We start from the raw sequence: 24,108 nt of genomic DNA, 5'->3' as shown, positions 1-24,108 counted from the left end.
GGAGAAAGAGCTGCCAATTGTGCGAAAGTAACTGGAGCTTTCCTAGTTGGAACAGTACCCACAGCTGTTCTGTGTCCTTGAAAATTATCTTTTAGGAAAGGAGACCGCACCCACCACAGTAGATGTGGTGCCTCATGTTAGGTCACCCTTGTCTTCGTAGCTCCATTTTTATTTTCTCTGACGGTTTTGTATCTCTACTTCTTCTGTTTAGAAGACAAACATGTCCTATTTGTTTCTAAGGAGCAATAGCTACCCTTTGGGCCTCCCTCCTTCCCCATGGAGCCCCCAGCCCCGCCAGTCCAGTGCTAAGTCTGAGGAAAGCGGAGCTTCAGTGAACAGCAGCCAGGCCCTGACCTGGGCCGGGCAAAGGGACACACTAAGGACAGGTCACCCGCAAGCGAACATAATCACATCTTTGGAAGCTTACGGAGCTGTCCTTATAAAAATGCAAAGCAGGTCTAAAAGAAATTAATGTTATCTTTAAAAGGTCAGAGTGAGCCTAAACATTGGTTTTAAGATGCTTTATCAATGAGAGACCAGAGATTTTTCCTGATGATATTTATTTCATAAATGCAATTATTTTTCTAAAACATATTAAAATAGAAAACATGTTCTTTTGATCAATTTATACAAAGAAAATACCAATATAGTAATAAAAATACTGAAAATATATGAAAAGCACCAGAACATTAGAGAAATTACACTGACGACAATTCTAGGAATATATTTTTTGCAGTAGTACAATAAAGTGCTATTAAACCCAGTCAAAATTAATGGCAAGATATAAAAAGTTATGCTATATTATGAAATTTGAGGCTAGATTTACCAGCAATTGCATTTTTCGGCTACTCGCAGATCAAACTAGTGATATCTCATTAATGTGTTCATGCAAAATCTATTAGTTTCCATCCTCAAGTGAAAACAATCTAAATCTATATGTTGGCTCTTGGTCATTTGGTCATAAAAACGTAATGACTTGATTCAAAATAAAATAGAGTACCAAACATAATCATACAAATGGAAATAAAAGGAAGACAGAATAAAATCAAATGGAAATATAGTGATTATCAATACAAGTACAAAAGTTTAGATGGCTTTGATTTTATAGTAAATTTTCTGTAATTTTGCTTAGTCACATTTAACAGACACACAAATGTTAATAAGATGTATTATTCAGTTCAACTGACCAGACGTTAGGGAAGAATGTGTTAGTAAGTCAATGTAATTTTTATATGAAACATTAAAGGGACACTGTTAGGACAATGCATTTCCAATTTTGACTAATTATTTCCTCATTTATTGGCCGAGGAACGAAAGGCATACATTTTGGGATTAGATCATATTCCAGCCAGGAATCTAACCCGTAAGGGACAGCCGCTGTGCGCAAACACAGGGGGTACTATGGACAGTACTTAGGGTGGACTGCAGTCACTTCCCCGTCTGGAGTTGGCAAACTGAAACAGAAAAACCCAAATTAAGACAGAGTATCAGACCAGTGTCCTTTTAAGGTTTTGAAGGGCCTCTATTATATGGTTCTTCATAACTCAGTTTTGGAATCATCAACTTCTCCAGATGGAAGCCACGCACTACACTTCGAAATAAAAATAAAATCTCCAAACACGGCTCAATCAAAACACAAAATTCATTTTACAGGCAGACTATTTTCCCTTTCATATGAAGTAGGTTTTACGTGTGAACCCACGTGGACCGAAACTGGTCATGTTAATGAGAACAAACTAATTCAGTAGCCTCTGCTCCTGGCAAGGTGTTTCTGTTCAGGAATCCGGGAACCATCCTGGGTATTACCGGGAAAAAGGCAGCGCATCGGGCCAGTCTCTTAGCCCTGGTCTGAAGGTTTTACAATTGATCACGAGTTGTTTTTCACTCTTAAAGGGAGAGCTGACACTTGAGTTTTGATTTTTCCTTTTTTCCCATCCTCATAGATACTCCAGTCTTTTGTCAAGTTCCCTTTTCATGGCTGACTTTAATAAGGAACGGAAATGGAAAAGAATTATACTGCTATGAATCTCAAACACTAACTTTTCAAAAATTTTTATCTAACTCCTTTCATTTCAGAAAAGAGGGTGAAGATAGTAGTGCAATAGAGGGCGATCAGGCCTTTAAATAAGTGAAGTGAACAGGTCAGGAGCCAGACACAGTGAGCAGTATGAAAGAGTAACAAAGAAACCAACCAAACTTCGTCTTCCAAATTCTACCTACACGAGTGTTCGTAGAAAAGTCCAAGGTTAAAAGGCAGGCTGTTAAGGAAGACATGTAAGAAACAAAGGCAAAAGGTTGTTTGGCATTAAACAGTTTTACATTCCAAAAGGTTATTGACTAGCATCTGGAAGTAATTTTCAAAATTACAAAGTCATGATTACAGAAATTACTCTGCATGTTTCCCCCCAATATACATGTTCTATATACACAGTATAGAAAAGCTAATAAGTTGGCTCAGCTCTAATAATCATGTCATAAAAAAGCAGATTACATTGTTTTTTTTGGCTGCAACAAAGCATGTTATACTTTTCAGTTCTGCTAATATATTTACATGATAAAACTTAAGCTTTGAAAGTATTCAAATCAAAAGGAAAAAATAAGTTATATCTAAACTATGCATTTATACATTGTTTTACTAACTAGCTATATACTCTTATCAATTTCTTCAGTGTTTCTTTATTTTAACAGTTTATTTTCAAGACGTGTATCTGTTCCCCTCTCAATTGTCGCACGTTTCCCTTTAGGAAGCGCAGGTATGTGACACTGTTAGTAGCATGGTGAAGGGCTGGGCCTCCGTTTTTCCAGCTAATGGATGAAACAGCCACGTTCCCTACCGAGCACCACCACTTTAACTGTATGACAAATAGAAGAGAGAGACGACAAAAGCAAGCAAGAGCACTGTTAAGGAAAGCAGCAGCTGCTGGAACCAGATACAATGCTGAACTTGGTCTTCAAGCTTCCTATTGCTTTCTAGTAAACGATTGAGCTAAACAGGGGAAAAAAGGATGAAAGATTTTTATCAATCAACTGTACATTAATCATGTGAATAACAAACAGGAATATAGAAACCCACACATTTTACAGGATGAGGTCCATCTACTCTGAAGGCTGGGAGCTGGAAATGCAATGAGGAATTAGATTCGTTTGGCAAACAGATGTGCATCTGCCGAGTCTCATTTTGAAAAGATCTAATTTTTAGTTGAGAAAGGAGCAAAGCAATCACTTCCTAGAAATATCAAAACCAGCTACTGAAAGGAGAGCCTTCCACCCTGTGCCTTTTTTGAATTTAAATGCACTACATGGTAGCTTTTCCACGAGGTTGAATTCTTTGATTCCTCCCCAAAGCACCATGCGCTTTGCAACATGGTTCCTAGTTCAAATTAAAATGGCCAGAGTTTTAAAAATGGTAGATCTCCCAAAGTAGCTCACAGCTTACCATTTCTGATTTGGCTTCCCTTCACAAAGAAGAGAGCATTTCTGTCGTGTCTATGCCAAAGGTTGTCCTTACATCAGTGGGAAAGATGGATTTCTAATGTTAATTAGCAACAACACTGTATTAGGAAGAATGAGCACTTACTTGTAGCCACATATCTTCGCTGGTTTTATCTGACACGTTAAAAGCACCGTCTTTTAATGTGAGCGTGTTTGGTTTACTGCTCTCAACAATGTGGCATCTTAACCTATGACAATCCAAAGGAAACGTAACTTAAAATTTTTTATTTTTAAAAATAAAAGTAAAATATAGAATGGAACCCCTCCCCCCACAAGAAGTATATGTAACAAAGGTGAAAATACTCATTCCTGTCCTCAGATTCAGCTAAGGTGGCAGCTCAGTGTGTATTTTTATCTTTGAAGCGGACAAAATTTATTGCCCCAAAATGTTTTGAGCTGTTTTTTAATAAAGAAACAGCAGACACTGGAAAAGCTCTGAAAACCGAGAAGTTCCCCTTTTGTAAGACAGAGTTACACTTATAAGGGAAATCTCTATTTTTAAGGGTGTCTCCCTCTCTGTATCAGAAGGAGGACTAAATTTTTAGAAATTCTTATCAACAGAGAAAGCACTGACCCAGATCTACCTAACAGCATTACTTGTTTACTATGCTTTCCTTGATAACCCCCCATAACTGACTCCTTCACCCCAACATCTGTTTATCGTTAGCTGGAGATGATATTGAAGGTGGGAGCTTGGGGCATTTGGGGGAGTTTTACTGGTTTTTGGCCCCTCCCATGCAGACAGGAGGATATTCATGCTATTACACTTCTGTTTCTCTCCTGTTGTCTGTCTTTGACTGGCGGGGAGGTGGCTCAGCCAAGAACGTCGAAGGGTAAAGCAAAATTATGTTCCCTTCCCTCCAGTTTGGTGACCGACTATGGGACCTGCTCAGATGCCACACTCGCTTGGGAGCCTGCAGGCTGGACCCTAGAAAACCGGCAGAAGCTGGTGAAGGGGTAAGAATTCTCACCCAAGTCAGCTCTCCCAGATGTCACTCTAGTGCCAGCCCGAGAGGGGAAGGTTCTTGTGCCCTCCTTTGAAATTTACATTAGGAGGAGAAATATTTGTGCGAACTAGTTCCTGGGGTCTAGTGATTTCGGCAGGGATTTTTGTTGAGTGCTCCTGTTCCTTACTGATACGTTTTCCTGCCAGAGATGGTCACCGTTTTCTTTTCATTTGTCAGAAGGAGAAGAACCATAGGCATAAGGAGGTGTTCCTTCTGTCTAGTTCTCTGTCTGGAGAGCTTGGCTTTGGGACCAGTAAGAATATTTTCTCCGCAGAGATACACGCCTGTGGCAGCCAGCTGAACGGCTTGGAGATCCAAGACATAAAGTGACAAGCAGCTTCTTTTTGTCTGCCTGTGCCAGCTCCCAAGGGAGTTTGGCGTCAGCGGTCCCACTCCATAAGGGGCCTTTGTTGCTTCACCCTTCCTTGTCTTCTAAGTGCTGGAAAAGGCCCACTCCAGTAAGAGCCGCCTGGTGCGGATTAGCGGGTCTGTGACTTGAGGAACCTCGCTTTCTTGTGGGCAACCGGAGACATGTTCGCACTAGACCGTTTTTATATGGCCCGAGACCATGAAAGTCAGCTTTCTCATGCTACCCCTGGGAGTGAACGCTGATATTGTGAGGACTGCATTTGTCCATCCCTCTTTTGGGATACCTCTTGCATCCATGTTTAAGCCATAAACAGGCTTATTGGTGTGAGTTGCTATTGAGATTAACATAGGAGCATCAATAGCCAGGTGATAAGATCCTTTGAATTGGAAAATCTTCTGTGTTTGAAAAACGTTTTTAGAGAGCTCTCATCCCAAACAATTGTCACACCGGTGTCTATGGAAAGACCAAATTGAAAGGAGGACATGAAGGAATATGGTGAAGTCCCTAGCGTTTAGGGACTTCCTTAGCAAGATGAAATTACAAGGCTCTTTTCACCTCCACTTTCACAAGGTGCCTACCCAATTTTGAGAAGAGTTAAAAAGATCACTGCTCATTCAGTCCCTACCCACAGGGCCCTTGATGGGCTGCTGGGTCATACTCTTCCCACCCATGACGGTACTGTAGTTATCAGACAAGATCTCTGTTGTGACACATCCAGATTCTTGCACTGGCCTGAAAGCCAATGTCTGCTGTCAGCAACCACCTCGAGAAGCTCCAGGCCTCATTCCCGGGGAGAATGAAACTCACTCCCACAGCCTCGCAGAACGTGGCCCTCACTACATGCCTCGGTGTCTGCCAAACTCTAGAAGGAAGCTATGCCTGCCTAGCCCATGTAGGCACATTTCTCTCTCTGACTCTTCCACCACATTGGAATGCCTGTGAGTAGGCACCATACCTGTGCTCCATCACTTTGCTTCTGGGGACTTCTTTCCAGAACTGAGTCAATTCCGCCGGGCCCGTGCCAGACGACTGCTCCATCTCCGCAGCCATGATCAGAAACCGGTCTTGGGCAGAGACGGTTAAACCTGCATTCCGAAAGGGCAGCTTATTATGTAAACAGGAATCTTTACAACGGATTACACATGTGGCTTAAGGCATTATTCTAGAAAAAAATTACAGATAAGGATATGGAACTACCTGCAAAAAAGTTCTAATGGTGGGAAGAACTTTAGAGACCATTTGCCTATCTCCTGTTACACGTGGGAAAATAGATGCTTACAGTGCAGCGGCTATCACGTGACGACTTACCCCCGTGGGGGGAGACAGCGATATCCACCGATGCACCAGGGTCACAGCTGCTGTTGCTAGGCTTGACTCTGTATTTTTCTGGAGCAGTTGTTCGCACCTGTGTATAAACACAGGCGTCACATGATAATCTTGATGCTTTTCGGGGGAAATGGCTTAAAAAGGGCTTTTAACAAAATCAGCAGTTAATAACCACCAAAATTTACAATATAAGCTTTGGTGATTATGCATAGAATGTATCTTTCCCCACCACTAGGAAAAAAGCATCTCAAGCTAATTAAAAAATATTTACTCATCTTTCAAGTCCAATTGTCACTTAGCCTTCATTTTAAATAAAATAATTACTCTATCTGTTAAATATCATTGGCTAATCACCTGAACTTCATAACACAAATTCAAAAAACTGTACATGTTACAATACTGTACAGAAATTAAAAAAAACAGCAGATAATCAAACGCCACCCAGACATCCTAGTGGTTAAATTTAAATTCAATGGATGATTTAAGGAAGCAATGCCTACAATATGGGTGGTGGCGGACTCAGTCTTGTTACAAGTGATGCTCAGTATCAGGTCAGTATCCAGTATAAACTAGTACTCCTGAATATGCTACACTGGGAAGAAAATGCACATTCAATTTTATAGTTTTATTTTTCACCGTTATTAAGAATTATTCATATAATGAAGAATGATTTTCCTTGTGTTTTTTATTTACAACAACTGTTAAACCCTGGGATTAATTTATGCATTAGCCTATTACTGCAAATAAAATATTAAAATATAGATCCCCGGAAAAATTTCAGATAAGCTATGCTACATGGTTAGAATTAGAAGGCAATATAATATGCCTAAAAAGATTATAAATGAAACCATTGCCCAAGTTTGAAATGATCAACCTTTCAATTAAAATGTCTAAAATCACTTCCCATGTCAAATTTCACACATAATGTATCCCATTTCTCAGAAATTTACCTTAAATGCCACTACGTTTTTAGTTACATTTGTCAACACTATTAAAGTTTTCTTCTCTCCAGATTCTATACTTCCAAAATACAGTTCTTCCGCTGGGCTAAGTGATGACAAAAACATAAGGCATTTGTATTACTCAGAGTAATGACAATCCTAATCTACCTTGAAGAAAAACATTTAGTTAATATTTTATTCACATTCGTATGAAGAAATTTTATCAAAAAAGACAAGATTACAAAATAATTAATATATTTTGTATTTTAATCGTATTGATTCAATGGATGGTATTTAAAAAGTCCTATGTTTTTCCCAAGATCAAAAGCAAAATAAGAAGGAACAGAGAGAAGGACAACTAGGAAGATTATGCCTTAGTCCCACAATTAGCTGCAACTTAAGGCGCATTTACTTTAACTCTTTAGAAGGTTATAGATAACAATCAAAGCAAGGATAGAATTGCTGCTTCGGCTTCATCTAACATAGTTTTATACACCAACAGAGAAGAGCATAATTTAAAAAGGAAGATCATTAGAGATGTATTCAAGTAACAGAACCATTTCTTACTAATAAGGCTTTTTCTTTGTAATAGGGAAGAAGAAAAATAAATAAGAAAATCTGGGGTGAGAAGTGCAGGAAGAACTTGTCAAACAGTAAAATCAGAGTCTCAAAATGCAAATTTTACTACTCTTGACCATGTAATGCCCTGAACTAATATGAAAACAAAAAGACTTCAGAGAAGTTTGTTTAGTTTAGTTAAACGTTGGCCAAATTGTATCAGGTGCCTGCAAACAATGGAGAGTGTTTTTGTTCAGATAAAAGGGTGAATTCATCATATAGCTCTGCAGTGGGCTCCTATCAGAGATGTTTATTCATCTAGAGAACGCACATTTTTAAGGAAGTGCTTTCCCATAGGGGTTTTGCCCAGCTTTGGACAAGTCGGTAAATGAACAGGGTTGCTGGTTTTCTTTTCAGACTCAATGCGAAATATGCCACGGAAACGACAGGGCGGTTTTGGATCTCAGAACCGCTCTCAGTAACCAGCATGGTAACTGTGAGAAGCTCCGGGGAGGCAGACCTAGGCGGGGTCCTCGGGCGTGTGTAGAAGTGCTGCGACTTTCCTGCGGCAGAGGCCCCAGGCTCTACCTTGGCTTTCTCCCTACCAAGCTCTTCTGGCCATACCTTGATATTTATATAAACCGGGATCTACATTTTTGACAGGCCTCTGGTGAAAAAACAGAGGTGTAACTTCCAAACCAGTTGAGGGGAAAATGGGAAACAAATTCCAAAGAGGGAAAATGGCAAAGAAGAACCATGGAAAACAGAACACGCAGGTGCATTTGTTTCTCCCCCCCCATACACACACACACACACACACACACACACACACACCCCAAAACCAAATATAACAGTAATCAAAACATGCTGTGACACACTAATCTTGTCAATTAGAGTAAAACTTTGGCCGTATCATTCATAACAGACATGCCTAAAACAGTTATACTGAAGGTTTCAAGTACAGGCATAGGAAATGACATATAGCAGGTCATCCTTAAAGAAAGATGGTAGAGCAATATTAATATAAGGCTAGATAGATTTACCAACCGAAAGCATCATTAGTGAGAAAGAGCTCTTTACGTCATGACAAAGAAACAATCCTACATCTTTTGAATTGTATAACCTCGAAACAAAAATAGAGACGGGCCGAAATTTGGCCTCAGGAAAAAACCCTATTTTTCTGGTCCAGCGTCAGCTTTTAACTTGATAAATACCTACATTTCAATGTTGTTTCTGGCATCTTTGAACTTGTGCAAGTCTACCAGTATCAGTAAACTGAGAAACATACGTGCCATCCACATGAACTGTTAATATGTGAATATTCACTCTTATTACCTGATATGGTATAAGGGCCTTTTAAACACAGTCGATGGGATAAATAACAAAAGGGGAGCTAAAAATATCCACGATGTCTGGAAACCAAGGGGAGTCTTCAGATAACCCTTAATTTTGTATTTCCCCAGTTTCAAAAACAGTATAGAAGTTTTCTTACTTTGCAGTTCCCTCAAGATGATCAAAATACGTAAGGAAAGCATAGCTAATAAAATCTCCCACTAATACCTGATATGTAATAAGGGCCCTTTAAACACACTCAATGGTTTCTTGAAAGCTTTTATCTTGGAATCAACTTTTTCATTTTCTTCTGCTTTGGAAGTAGGTTCACTTAGGTTTATCTAAAGGTAAAAAAATTACGAAGAAAGAAAAGATAAAGAAATTTAGTTTCATACTTGAGAGTTGGGCAAGTTACTAGGACAAAAGTAAACATTATACTGATTCCACCCAGATTATAACCTTTAATATAGCTTTATTATATCTCAATTATATATTTAATATATATTAACATTACATCAACATAATTGAGTGTCTACTATTAATATCACTGTGGAAAATATAACATGGTCCTTCCTTCCTTTAAGAGTCTTTCAATTTGTTCTAAATTACAATGTATTTATCTGTCAAGGCCCGGATTACAACATGACAACTAAGTGCTTTTTAAAATATGAAACAGAGAGAGGAAGCAGATCAAGGTAAAGTTTTAATGACTTTTATTTTAAATACATAGAAATATTTTAGAAAAAACCAATTCCTTCCAGGTGCATTTTGCCAATTTTTATACAAAACTATGGAATCAGCCTGTCCGATCCCTCTTTCTTTTTACATACAAAGATGCAGAAGGACAGAAAGTAAGTGAATTACCCCAAATCACATAGCAAGCTATTAGAATTGGGGCTAGGCTACAGTTTTTGACTCAAATTCATTTTATTCTTAAAATTACCTTTTTCAGAAGAGCTGTTTGTTCTTCATTGGAGATTGTTTCCAAGGTCTCTTTGCCATCACTTTCTAAATCTTCCTTACTCGAAGCTTCATCCTCACTGGCAATAGGCCCATTTTCACACAATGGCGTCTGAAAGTCATCATCTACTAGTGGTGGATAGCTATACTTGAAAGGATCCTGGGAAGAAAAGCATTTAGGATCAGCCTGCTAAAGGGTGGGCAGAAAAGGAATTGTCTCAGTAAAACTGAAATCCATTCCTTTGGCCAAGGAAACAGACTGAATTAGACAGTGAGACTTAAAGCAAACCAAAAGGGAAAAAGTAATCAGTGGTGTGGGACAATTGGCCAGCCGTCTGTAAAAACCACCAAGCTGGATCTTTAGCTCACTCTTTACACCAAAAAGAATTTCAGATGGATGAAAGCTTTAAGTGTGCCTGCAAGTGTGTGTATTTATTTTTTAAAACTATATAAGCTCCAGAACAACACACAGGAGGGTTAAAAAAGAAAAATACAACCTGCCCTGGCTGGTGTGGCTCAAGGTATTGAATGTCAGCCTGTGAACCAAAGGGTTGCCAGTTCGATTCTCAGTCAGGGCACATGCCTGGGTTGTGGGCCAGGTCCTCAGTGGGGGGCACGTGAGAGACAACCACACATTGATGGTCTCTCCCTCTCCTTCTTCCTCCCTTCCCCTCTCTAAAAATAAATAAAATCTTTTTAAAAAATTAAAAAAGAAAAAAACCTAAGCAGGGATAGCCTTCCTAAGCATAGCATAAAACCTAGAAGGCATGCAAATATTGATAAAAGTTGGGCGCATTTTTCTAAAAAGGCCATAAATTGGGAAAATATGCACCACACATATCAGAAACAAAAGACAGCTTTTGTTAATATATACAAATCAACAAGAAAGAATAACACAACAGAACAAGGAATATAGGAATGATACAGTTCATTGAAACAATGAAGACTGCCTTTTAAATCATTAAAACATGCTCAGCATCACTCACAATAAAAGAAATGCAAATCAACACTATAATGAAATATTTTCCACCTGAGACTGTCAAACATGAGAATACACGGTGTTGGCAAGAATGTGGTTCCAGCATTTTCACATGCTATTGGTAAATGGACACAATCTCTTTAAGAGGGAAATTGGCAAGTTATGAAAATTAAACACTCTACCCACTGACCTAATGATTTTATTTCTAGACATACACCCGTGCACCCGTGTACCAAGAGTTATTTACAAGGATAATTACTGCAGCACTATTAGTAATGGCAAGAGATCAGAAAATAAGTAATGTACCTTCAAAAGAGAATTGATTAAATACGTTATATCTACGCAATGGCATGTCCTGCAAGGCTTAATGAATCAGGCTGATCTCTGTGAATCAATAGGGTATTAGCTAAAAATAAATGCTGTAAAAAAACACAGCAGAATATATATGATATGTGACCACTGTGTAAAACAGTACAATGGAACAGTGTCTCCAGAAGGAGCGAGAACTGGGCAATAGTGGGCGGTACCTGGGGAGGGAGGGAGATGTGCTTTTCACTGCACTGTTACACTTTTCAGTCTTCGGTATTGTTTGCTGTTTTTAAAAAATCGTGTGTAACTATTACTTTCTAAAAAGAAAAAAAAAGTGAAAAAATACTAGTCCTAACTACAATTTTTACTACAATCCTGAAGAAATATACCACTTATATCAGAGAAAGGAACAAAATAACCTTTTATACCTCTAAAAGTAAATATAAATTTTACTAAGTGCTATCAATGTTAAGATATAACAATTCTATGGGAAAACTATAAAAATGACAAAACAATCAAATCACCGTTTGAACTAAGGGTAGTACCTGATATGAAGCATACACTAGTTTTTCTAGGTTAAAATATGAAATATAAAGTTTCAGAATAGGAAAGCAGCACACTTCAAATTAAAAACAGTAGTTCAAGTTTTTTAAAAAAATCAAAGATAACAAAGGACATACCAGCTTTTCATCTCGCTATCTGCATGGTTCTGGTTGGATACAATTTTGCCAGGAAGGCAATAAACAAGGTAGATTATAAAAATCAAATAAAAATATGATCAAGCAAGCTAACCCAAGGCATAACAATTCTATAGGTTTCACAATTTATAAATAAAGTCATTATCACAGTATGTTTCACTCTTACACAGTATTAAGAATTTAGTGACACATACCTCCTTATTCCTGGTCTCTTATTTGTAAGTAGTAAAATCATTTCTAAAACTGTTGATAGTATGTATTCTCTTTGAAATGAAAAAAAGATTGTCCAATAGTAAACAATTGGAAGCAAACTAAAGACACATCAAAAGGAAACTAAATATCTAACGGTTATTAATTAAATAATCTATGGTTCATGTGTAGACACTGGATACTATGCAGCCAGGAGTGAAGACCGCTTGCTGCACATTGATTTGGAAAGATCCGCGGGAGATGTTGTAAAGCAAAAAGCAGGATACACAACAGTATTTAAACATACTACTTGTTAAAAAAGAGATGGGTACAAGGAACAATTACATAGACACTGTATCTGCTTATACAATATTACATATTTTCTACAGTTGCTTATATAGGCAATAGAAATCCCTGGAAATAAATAGAAGAAGAGGGGAACAGGGTGGTTGGGATAGCAGTAGATTTACTGAATACTTTTTTTACTGAATACTTTTTTTTTAACTGAACACTTTTCAGGTTAGAACCATTCAAAAATAGCAATCTAACAACTTGAAAACTTGAAAAGTGTAACACTGCTTGCTATTTTGGGGACTCTGTGGTCTTTCTTTGGATGTTCTGACATTGCTTTCCCTTTTTCTCTGAGGAAAGAATACAGCCTAACGTGCCATGGCCCAGTCTCATTTTAGAAAGAAGTTTTAAGTGCTATACTTACAGTTCCACCCATGTGGGGAGGCAGGTATTCTACACTGACATGCTCTTGGACTTCATTTTTACTTGTAAACTTCAACAAACTCACTGCTTCTGGGCCAAGCCAGGATTTCACAATTTTGAAAGCAGCTGAAGAAAAAACAGTCACTTTATTACATTCTTTTCATCCTTTCTCAATTAATTTACTGTTGGTACTAACCCAGGTCTTCAGTTTGGGCTAAAATGTGTTAATATGGCTTTGACTTGAATTTCTTTAATGACTCATGTTGAGCATCTTGTCATGTGTTCGCTGCCATTTGCATATCGTCTTTGGCAAAGTGTCTATTCAAATCTTTCGTCCTTTTTAATGGGGTCATTTGTCTTTTTATTGTTGCATTATAAAAGTTATGTATGTATTGCAAACACAAGTCCCTTATCAAATATATGAACTGTAAAGGTTTTATTTCATTCCGAGAGCTGTGTTTTCACCTTCTTCGTGGTATTCTTTGGAGCACAAGTTTTAATGAAGCCCAAAATGTATCTATTTTTTTTTCTTTTGTCACTTGTGGTTTTTTTGGTGTCATATGTAAGAAACCACTGCCTAAACTAAGGTCATAAAGATTTATTCCTATGGTTTATTGTAAGGGTTTTATAGTTTTAACTCCTATATTTAAGTTTTGTATATGATGGGAGGTCCAACTGCATTCTTTTGAATGGAAATGCTCAGTTGTTCCAGTATTATTAAAAAGACCATTGTTCCCTCCACTGAATTGTCTTGGCACCACTGTCAAAAATCAATTAACCATATATGTCAGAGTGTCTTTCTGGACTTTCAATTCTATTTTATTTATAGATATATCCTTATGTGCATACCACAATGTCATAAGTACTATAGCGTCGTAGTGAGTTTTGAAATCAAGAGTGTGAGTCCTCCAATTTCACTGTTCTTTTTCAAGATTATTTTTAATACTCTGGGTCCCTTGCATTTCTGTATCAATTTAAGGACAAGCTTGTCAATTTCTGTTAAAAAAAAAAAGTCAGCTGGGACTCTGACAGGGGCTGCACTACATATATAGATCAATTCAGAAAGTACTGTCATCTTAAAAATATTAGGTCTTCCAATATCTGAATAAGAGGTGCCTGTTTACCTAAATCTTGAATATTCTTCAATGGTGTTTTGTAGTTTTCAGTGTGTAAGTCTTGAACTCCTTTTACTAATTTTATCTTTAAGTATTTCATTCTTTGTGATACTATTATAGATTGAATGGTTGTCTTAATTGCACTTTTGGATTATTGTTTGCAAGTATATAGAAATACAATTGATTTTTTGTAGTGACTTTTTGCCACCTTGCTGAACTCGTTGATTACTTCTAAGTTTGTTTGTGTTTGTATTCCTTAAAATTTTGCATGCAGAAGGTTACGGCGCCTGCAAATATGGCCAGCATTACTCCATGTTAGCTGTGGGAATTCATAAATGCAGGTTTCACAAAGATGCCTTTTATCAGGCTGAGGTAGTTGTCTTCTGTGTAGTGAAGAATTAACCTTTTTCCAGGAAATGTCTGGCCTTTGTCTTCTGCTGCTGGGAGATAATCTTCATGCCTGTCGGGAGTGTCTCTGTCTGGCGACCTTGGGTCACACCGCAACAATGCAACTTAGGGTGGGGACTTTGCGTCACACCCGTATCAGCAGAACTGTAGAGAGACTGGAGACTGAGCTAGATATTGTGGTAAATCAGCGTGGCCTATGTAATGAAACCCAACAAAAACTGTGAACACTGTGGCTTGGGGGATCTTCCCTGGTTGGCAATACTCGATGGGTGCTGCCGCATACTGATGCCGGACAATGAACTTGCTCCTCATTTGGTACTTACTGGGATTCCACTGTTTCGCTTCCCTTGGCTAATTTTAATCTGAATCCTGTCCCTGTAACATACTGTAACTGTGAGTGCAACAGCTTTCGGTGAGTTCTGTAAGTCATTCTGGTAAACCTGAGTGAGAGTGGTTTTGGGAACCCCCTGAACTCACAGCTGGTGTCAGAAGTGAGGGTAGTAGTCCAGTGGGGACCACTGTGGTTCCTCAAACTTCACAACTGTTTCAACTATTTGTGCTTTCTATTCCTACTTTCTTGAGTGTGTTTGTCATGAGACTGTACTGAATTTTTTCAAATGCTTTTTTCTGTCTGTGGAGATGATCGTGTGTTTTTTTTTCCCTTTCGGCTTATTAATCTGTTGGATAACATTGATTTTCTTATGTTGAACCAACTTTGCATTCCTGAGATAAATCCCTCTTGGTCATGGCATATAATCCTTTTTATATTGCTAGAATCAGTTTGTCAGTACGTTATTGAGGGTTGGTCCAACTATATATTCATAAGGGATACTGGTCTGTAGTTGTCCTGTGATGTATGTTATTAGGGATATACTTGCTCATTAAATGAATCGGGAATTGTTCCTCTTCTATTTTTGGGGGGAGAATTTACAAAGGGATGGGTGTTGCTTCTTCTTCACGTGTTTGGTAGAATTGACTAGTAAAGCCATTTGGTCCTGGGCTTTTCTTTGTGAGAAGTGTTTTGATTACTAGTGTTTTTCAGTGGTTTAAAAATTTTTATCAAAAAATACACAGTCAAACCTCAGTTCTCGAACATCTCCCATCTCAATTCAGTTCTCGACCAAGTTGTGCACGGAAAACATGTCTCGGTTGTTAGAGAAAACTTCAGTTCTCGACCTGACAACCCTTTCATGCGGATACAGTATTTCTAATGGGAAAAAAATGATCCGGTTTGCAAACAAACTGCTTCTTGAACAGCCTTCTGGAACAAATGAAGTTCAAGAAGCGCGGTTCCGCTTATTCTAACCGTCGTAAGGGCTACGCAACTGCAGAGATTTGAAGCAAATTTCAGGTTCATCCCACCTTCGTCCTCAACCCCTGAAGCTCACGAGAAAACCTAGCCAAGGCCAGTGCTCTCTGAAATACCCCGACTGTGGGTGAGAAACTGAGGCTTCTGACTACAGTTTTGCCTGAGTGGTTGAACCTCCTGAGGCTATTTTTAGGGAAGACCAGTGGTGTCCCCAGGGGTTGAAAGGTAGCCCACTCTGCTTCGGAACAGCCTTTGAGTATTCTAGCTCTAGCCTTTTAAGAGTATACACCAAGCACAATATAAACTTTTTTCAACAACCATACAAATATGGCTACATTGGCAAAGAAAAAAAGGAAATGAGACATTTTGTCTTAGAAAGTATAAGTAATATACTCACCATTCATTATCCAAGGCATATCAAAGATCACTATTTTTGCTGAAAGTTGAAAAAAAATTCATTAATTGTGACTTAGTACCACTATAAGTAGTATCGCTTATACCTTGACCTAGAAAAACTGATGAAATGTAAGTGGGTAAGTGGAGTCTTTGGACGTGGCATGTCATATTATGCTGAAGTCCACTGAACTTTAAAAAAAAGTTCAACTCTAACTTATGCTTTCAACGATAATTTTCTAGAGATTTTTAAACCGTTCTCCCAGTTGCCACCACCATTTTAATCATCAATTTTTAAGAAAAAAAATTATTTCCACTTTAATATTAAGTTCCAGGAAGCCAATCATTCCAAAGTATACAGATGTATTATTTGCATACTTAAAAAAATATTTTATTAATTTATTTTTAGAGAGAGGGGAGGGGAGGAAGGGAGAGAGGGAGAGAAGCATCAATACACAAGATTCATCAATTGGTTGCCTCTGGCACGCCCCTAACTAGGCACCTGGTCCACAGCCCAGGCACATGTCCTGACTGGGAATTGAACCGGTGACCTTTCTGTTAACAGGCTGGTGCTTAATCCACTGAGTCACAGCAGCCAGGGCACTATTTGCATACTTTGATGACGATATTAAACAGCCCTATTGTGAGAAAGAATCAGAAACCACAAAGGGGATTTTGATATCCAATTTATTCTTATATTTCAGAAGAATCAAAATGTAATTTCCTTCTTCTCTTAGCAGAGAACTTGCTAGAATGATTATATTAGTATAGGACAGTAAAGTACATGTAAAGAACAAGGTATCTGCAACGAGGTAGCCTGGTACTTAATACTTGAGTCTTCAGCTGAGATATGTGTAAAAAGATTTGGACTCAAGATATTAAGAAATAATACTTAATTTCATTACAGATTTTGAAGCATATCTAAGATACTACAAAATTCAGTGTCTGAAAAATCACATTATATAGGTAGAATATATACATTATCTCTAGTTAACTGGAATGAAGGGCATTCTAATTTATCTTTGTACTGAGCCATGAATTTATTAGTAAGTTTCTCAAAAAATTTTGGCTGTGTTTTATAAGGTAATATTAACAATACTACTTATAAATGGCTTTTCACAAACTCCATTAGATAGTTCAATAAACAAGTGAACATTTTACTTCATTCTGTACGTAAGAGAAACAAGCTAATAATGTGGGGTGCTGATCCCTATTGACCACTGACTGGCACTGCTCAGCAAGCTTTAATGAACCAGGGTACATGCTAGATCCAGGAAGAATTCAGATCCCACAGGTTCCCCAAAGCAAACATTGTCTTTTCCTGAAAACGTCATGACTGCTCTCTCTGAAGACATAACAGACAAGGTTTTGAGGGTGTAAGAGACAACAGTTCCAATAAATGTGCTAATGGATCCATGACGGCTCTTGTCTGTTCTGCACTTCATGTTGACAATGCAACAGCGGGCTACAGTAAGACGACTCGGGGCTTTCATGCTGTAGTACCCGAGTCACGAGTCCTACAAGACCGATTGTGGTATTTGCCAGGGCGGACCTGTGAGTTTCCATTTGCTGATGCCCCTGTTGCCTCTCTTTCGTCTTTTCATATTAAACCCACTGCGGTGAAAAATGTTTGCCTATTTATGTGGGAAGGGCATCTTCATTTCTCCAGGGGAAGACCATCATATAAATCCAACAAATCAAAAATAAGCAAGATTTAGGAGTTCTTCATTCAGGGAATTAATGGTATAATCACAATTAAAAAGAAACTCCAAACACCAGATTCAAACGTAGTACCCTTTAGTCAAGTGTTTACTCAATGACAATTTGTAAATATGAATTAGTAACACAATGTACTGTGTGTATGAGTATTGCTTATCACAGTCCGTGTTACCCATGTTGCCTATCTGTTCCTTGTATGTAGGAAGGTCTATATAATTAATATTTTAAAGGAATTTTTCAATTGAAAGATTACTAGAATTGGGATAATCTTGGAAGTAAATGTATGTTTTTATGTTCCTATATGTATTCATATATGTTATAGGATGCCATATGTACAGTTTAGAACTTAAACTCTTAAGGACAACGATTATTTATGAAAAATTTTCCCTGTACCTATACGCTTAAACTTCTATGAACACATTTAGGCTGTTCATCAGAAAACAATGCTCCAGCTATTAAAGTCTATAATACATAATTCTCACACATTGTTTACAGTTTCTACGTTTCATATTTTTATAAAGGAATAAGTTACTTACAGAGGTATTTAGGGTAATAAACCTTAAAGCAGTTGATGATAAAGCGTACAAAATCCATGTCCTAAAAAAAAATTATACATTTAAATCTTTAAGACTGGTCCACATTAGAGAATTTTAAACTGTACATTTCTAAAGGTGATACATTATTAAATACAAATGAGATAATTACTAAATTCTTTAAAAATAAGTTCATATATAAATATATATATTCCCAAGAATTAAGGTTTTAAGTCATTAAGCTACTTATAATAATCAGTCCTAAAATTGAGTTAAAAAAACCCAGAAGTTTAAATATCATTCATTTTACCTCAAACTACTTTGATACCTCAGGCTGCTAAGGTAGCATGGCATTATAAAATGATCTAAAAGCAATTCCCGTAGAGAAATTCTAAAGAACTGTTGAACAGTGAAAGAATTATTGAAACAGGTATACAGTTTACAACCTGACTACTTGGGATAACAATGCATATGTATATACATTGTGCTATATTTGCTTTTTAAAGCTAATTTCTATACCTCATAATAGCTTCAATAAAATATATTTTATTAATATTTTATTCAGCAATTAATCTGATCATATTGGCCTCCTGTATCTATTTCACTTCTAGCTTCTTTCCTCTTATTTTGGGACCTAGAACTATAGTTAGAATTTCTCAGTTTACATTCAAGTGTTGTTTGTTGACTTCAATTTCTTCTTCTTTTTAAAATATTTTATTAATTTTTTTAGAGAGAGGGGAAGGGAGAAAGAGAGGGAGAGAAACATAAATGTGTGGTTGCCCCTTGTGCACCCCCTACTGGGGACCGGGCCTGCAACCCAGGCATGTGCCTTGACTGGGAATCGAATAGGCAAGCAACCCTTTGCTTCGCAGGCTGACACTCAATCCACTGAGCCACACTGGCCAGGGCATTTGACTTCAGTTTCTGGAAGACTTTATTAAGTAGCCGTCTGGTTGATTCCACTGCACTGAACACAGCAACATGAAATCAGGTTATTAGGGTTACTATTCATATGGATCACTTCATTCCATGTTATTCTATGGCCAAAGGCTGACTCACTAATCCTGATCAGCCATCTTATAAGGACTATAGGATGAAAGCTACATATAAGCAGGCAAACTTAAACCCAGCAATTACTGAAAGGTGGGCTGTCCTAGAGTGTCTATAAAGACATTCCTAGTGTGTGAATTGCAGGATCTTTAACTGTAGTAAACTGTAAGCAAGTATCCTTACCTATTTTAAGTATTTATTATGGGATAAACCTACTATGTAATAATACCTTTATAAACTCATCATTATAGTTACTGTGCATAGAGCTTAATAATTTGTAGTTAAGAGTCCAAGAAATTTCTCCATACCTACTGATTTATAAATTTGGTTACTTAGTATATGATCTGTGGCCCCCAGAGACTTTGCCTAAAAAGCCTTTATCCAGTATTCTTATTTGTATCTTTTATGGAATTGAATGGTCTTGCTTATAAAATCTGAAGTTACTGTTAATTCAAGTGGATCTGATGGGATGGCTACGGAGTGTGTAATATTAGTGAGTACTACATAAAAAAGCTCCATGAAACTATCGGTCTGCATTCTGTGAGAATGTTTTCAAGGACGCTAATTCATCATCTTGTAAAATGTCCTCCCTTTGAGCACCGATGAAAGACTTTTCTCTGTAGTTGAAGTATCGGGAATGCATGTACTTCTCCTAAGACGCCGGGTTTAAAGTATGGCCTCGGTGCAATGTTAAAGGACCCCACTGCTTTCAGGCAGGCAGCTGAAAGCGTAGAGGTAAATTAGCGGCTGACTCTAACAAATAATTATTGAAATTTCGTGCTTTGTACTTCTGTATGCAATGCATCCTTGTAAGCCAACTTAAATCCTTTGTGAATCATTAGGGCAATATATAAAAATAATTCAGTAAGATTCAAGTATTTAAAAATAATACTGATTTAAATATTTAGTCATGCAAATAAACCTTGTTTATAAATTAAAGATAATAAGATAGCATATCTTTAGTAGCTCAAAAAAAATCAGACAGTTCAAGTCAATTCTTTGCCCCTGTATTTGGCAATAAAAATCATTAGCATGTATTCTTCGTGAATCTTGGTTAATAATTAGAAAATTACCCATAAAGGATAACAGAATTATGATTTATTTCTATGAAATATTATTTATATAGGCATTTTGATTTAGATTGGGCATAAAACGATTTACTCTGTAATTTAAAACTCAATGATACAGAAATTACATTGAAAAAAATCCAGGGCAATGAAGTCTTAAAATATAGACAAATAAAGAAGAAAGAAAAAAATCTGTGGTTCCACCACCCAAAACTCATTTCTAGTTCTCTCTAGTGATTCTCTCTAGTCTATTTTTTGTTGTTTTGTCTTTTTTAATGTCTAAGGTTTCCTTTTGGAGAGTAGGTTTCACTATGACATAATCTGGTTGCTGGTTTCATTTAAAAAAAAAAAAAAAAAAAGTAGTTTCTGCCCTGGCCGGGTGGGTTGGTTAGTTACAGCATCGTCCATACACCAAAGGCTGTGGTGACAGGGCCGGGGGAGTGCCTAGGTTGTGGGTGTGGTCCCCAGTCTCAGGGTCTGCGCTGGAGGTGACGGATCAATCTTTCTCTCTCCCATCAATGTCTCTCTCTCTCCCCTCTCTCCCCTCCACCTTCCTCTCTCTCTATGATCAATAAACATATCTTCAGGGAAGAATTACAAAACATTTTTTAGAAAGGTATTTTCCAATGTTACTACAAATCCATTATGAACACCATTGCAACGCCATAGTCTCCCATTGCCCCACGCTGACATACACATTTTTTCTGACTTTTCACTATTTCACACCACACTCCGAGAAAACATTCTGGTACATAATGCTTTTTCTGTACTCAAGATTCTTTCGTTAGAATAGACTTCCAGAAGTTAGTTACCAGACAAAGAGTATGAATGCCAACACTTTAAGATTCTTAACATACTTTGCCAAGTGGGTTTTCAGAAAGGTTTTAACGCTGTCCCGGGCAGGTGTGCAAACCTGAATTAGCCAGGGTTTGAATGTAAGAGCCAACAGTTCTAATCCATGTGCTAATGGATCCCCATCCCCGCTGAAGGGCTTGTAGTTACCACTAAGGTCGCGAGGGCCCAAAATAAGGACTGGTAGGTTTTACTTATTTTTTAAGCTTGGGAAAAATCACCCGGAGAAAAACGGTTTCCAAAGCTAACCAAGTGAAATGAAAAACAGATCTACACAAGGAAAGCAGCAACCCCAACAGAATCACAAAGTGCTGTATGTGCAAGGCTCGGGGGAATATTTCGCAACTGTAAAACATAGTATGGATCTAATGGTACAACAGAGAGCAGCTGTCACTTTCCTCAGTATTTATTGGGTGCATTATGCTGTGCCAGGCACAGGGCTAGATGCTGCAGGATACGGACTTTGATAGGAAAGTTCACTGTTACCACATCTGCTCAGTACCCTGCCAGCCTCCACAGCCTTCCTTTATATCCTGTGTATCAGACAAGGAACATTTCTAGGAAATCTACAGTTTCAATGCCAGACCCTGAAGCAAATTTATTTCTTGGCAAATCCTATTCTATGCTTCACTTCACTCACAATGCAGGGGGAAAAAAAATAAATCCCAGACAGAAATTGGTTAGCTCAATTTTATAGCAATATTTGGTCAAGGGGAATGGCAGGGAGGACAGGAGGGAGCACACCATGATGAACAATGACTTAGAATTAAAAAAAAAATGCTTACTATGCTATTGATCCCAGTTTCTGACAGGTCAAACATCACTGTTATGGGTTTTCCATTTTCTCTTTTAGCATAACGTTCCAGCCAGAAGGCGATAAGCTTCTTTTTTTCCAGGATGGTTTTATGGTCTTTTATGTGATACTTCACCCTGATCCATACTGTTAGCAGAACATAAGATAAAAATAAGAAAACTGTTTAGGGCATTATAATGTCATTGTATACATACAGCATTCTTTCCCTTTTCATTTCTCCATTTAGAATTCATTTTGTTGGTCACACTAAAAACACCTCTGCCTTTTTTAAAAATGAGAAATAGTGTGCACTTGGGCACTTTAAAGAGTAGCAGAAAGGGAACTAATTTTTCCCATCCTCTTAGGAAATAAAGAAATGTAACTAAGAGGGAAAGAAAATACAGGTGAACAAACAATATTTGGTAATAACCTCAGAGTCCTCTTCAGTGTGCTTAACAACGAAAAAAAGCGATCGTTTCAGCCAAGCACTAGAAAAAATGTTCTTTCAGAGGAAAAGCTGGACAGAAGCACTATGGAGGTGTGAGTGGGTGTCCTGCGTGTGCGCGGAATGTGGCAAAGTGTTCAGAATGGTGGCAGCTGAGACAAAATGTGATGAAGGATGAGAGGAGAGGCTACGTAGACAGGGCTGGGCTGGAACGGCCCTGAATGAAATGCTAAGGTGTTTTGATCTTCCTACAGACAACGTCTCTCCAGCAGCGCAGCCACACAGAGAGGAGACTGGAAGAGGCGGAGAAGGAAATCCAGCAGGGGATGCCTTGGGAAGAGATGGGGGGGGGGGAGGGCATAGTGAGGGACAGAACTGAGGAAGTGCTGGGGAAGCGGGGAGGGGCTCAGTGAAGTTCTGTTGGACAGGAAAGCAATGGTTGCTGGTCTAAGCTGGGCAGTACAGAGACAGATCTGGGGGTGGGACGTGGACGTTCTGCTGTGTGTTGTGGTAAAGGCAGCTGACTGGCAATGAATTGATGGCAATTAATTCATATGGTCTGGGGATGATGTGGGCTCACCGCTGCTTGGGGGAGGCAGCTGAAGCTGTCAAGGTACTTGAGATTACCCACAGAGACTGCATCAGCTGGAGGGTCAAAGAGGCCAAGAAAGGAATGAAGCCAGGAAGCACATTCAAGGGACAGGTGGAAAGAGAGAAATGAAAAAAGAAGACTGAAGAGGAGTAGCCAGAGATAGGAAAATGCAAAGAGTACTGTTCGGCCAGGCACAGACCGCACGTCAGAGGGTGAGCAAGTTGCCCTGACTCTGCATGGGATGGGGCTCTGACACTCCTGCCTTGTACAAAGCCAAGCTGGATTTTGGGCAAGGCAGGGACAAGAGAGTCCTCGGGACAGCAGGAATGAGCGTTACTATTTCTCCTGCTATCACAGATTGAGGAAGAAGCTAAGGGGAGCAGACTGGGAAACTTGAGAAAAGTCCATTTATCAGCCATTAGGGACTGTCAAAAAAGGTTTTTCATAAAAATACTGGGTTGAATTTTAGTATCAGTCAAATTACAAAGAAGTTAATGACTCTGAATGACACTACTTTGGTTGTGTCAGAGGATGCAGCACTTGCCTTTGTTTGTTTTATTATAATGCAAACAGTAGTATCACTACTAATATCTGATGCTCAGTCGAGATGGCCCTAACAATCCCCAGTGACGGGAAACTTGCTGGGTGGTACATACGGAGAAAGTGCCGCCTATTACTAATTCTGGTGAGATACATAAGAACATCTCAAACTCACGAAAAGCCGGTAGCACAGAAGTTAAATAGACTCACACAACTTGTTGCCTTCTTTGTCATAACCATGGAGATAAATACCTCCAATCTCCAATAACCATCTGGGAATAGAGTATTCAGTCAGATCTAAAAAGTGATACACTTTGATGAGTAATTATAACTTACAGAGAGGCCTTTTAAAAACAGAAAACTCACAATGTAAGGTTAAAGTTACATACTAGTTCTGATGTAAAAAAAGATAAAGCT

General features: G+C 38.2%; 1 protein-coding gene across 2 annotated transcripts in view; it reads right to left on the bottom strand.

The window, feature by feature from the left end:
• Nucleotides 1–543: 543 nt before the first annotated feature.
• The window catches only part of MOSPD2 (motile sperm domain containing 2), a 40,393-nt gene continuing 16,828 nt past the window's right edge, over nucleotides 544–24,108 (bottom strand). The window contains exons 4-15 of one of the 2 annotated variants that reach the window (XM_024569933.3): nucleotides 23,902–23,988; nucleotides 22,107–22,261; nucleotides 18,356–18,416; nucleotides 16,105–16,143; nucleotides 12,877–13,001; nucleotides 9,970–10,146; nucleotides 9,255–9,367; nucleotides 7,146–7,242; nucleotides 6,178–6,274; nucleotides 5,825–5,954; nucleotides 3,578–3,680; nucleotides 544–2,986 (exon numbers count right to left, since the gene is read on the bottom strand). In XM_024569933.3, the coding sequence (XP_024425701.2) occupies nucleotides 2,849–2,986; nucleotides 3,578–3,680; nucleotides 5,825–5,954; nucleotides 6,178–6,274; nucleotides 7,146–7,242; nucleotides 9,255–9,367; nucleotides 9,970–10,146; nucleotides 12,877–13,001; nucleotides 16,105–16,143; nucleotides 18,356–18,416; nucleotides 22,107–22,261; nucleotides 23,902–23,988 (1,322 nt within the window). In that variant the 3' untranslated portion in view covers nucleotides 544–2,848. The remainder of the gene's footprint in view (nucleotides 2,987–3,577; nucleotides 3,681–5,824; nucleotides 5,955–6,177; nucleotides 6,275–7,145; nucleotides 7,243–9,254; nucleotides 9,368–9,969; nucleotides 10,147–12,876; nucleotides 13,002–16,104; nucleotides 16,144–18,355; nucleotides 18,417–22,106; nucleotides 22,262–23,901; nucleotides 23,989–24,108) is intronic. The other variant, XM_053917349.1, reaches the window with a different exon arrangement.

This window comes from Desmodus rotundus, chromosome X (genome assembly GCF_022682495.2).
Source record: "Desmodus rotundus isolate HL8 chromosome X, HLdesRot8A.1, whole genome shotgun sequence".
In the NCBI taxonomy this organism is placed as follows: Eukaryota; Metazoa; Chordata; class Mammalia; order Chiroptera; family Phyllostomidae; genus Desmodus; species Desmodus rotundus.
This window is presented reverse-complemented; position numbering and strand designations above follow the sequence as displayed.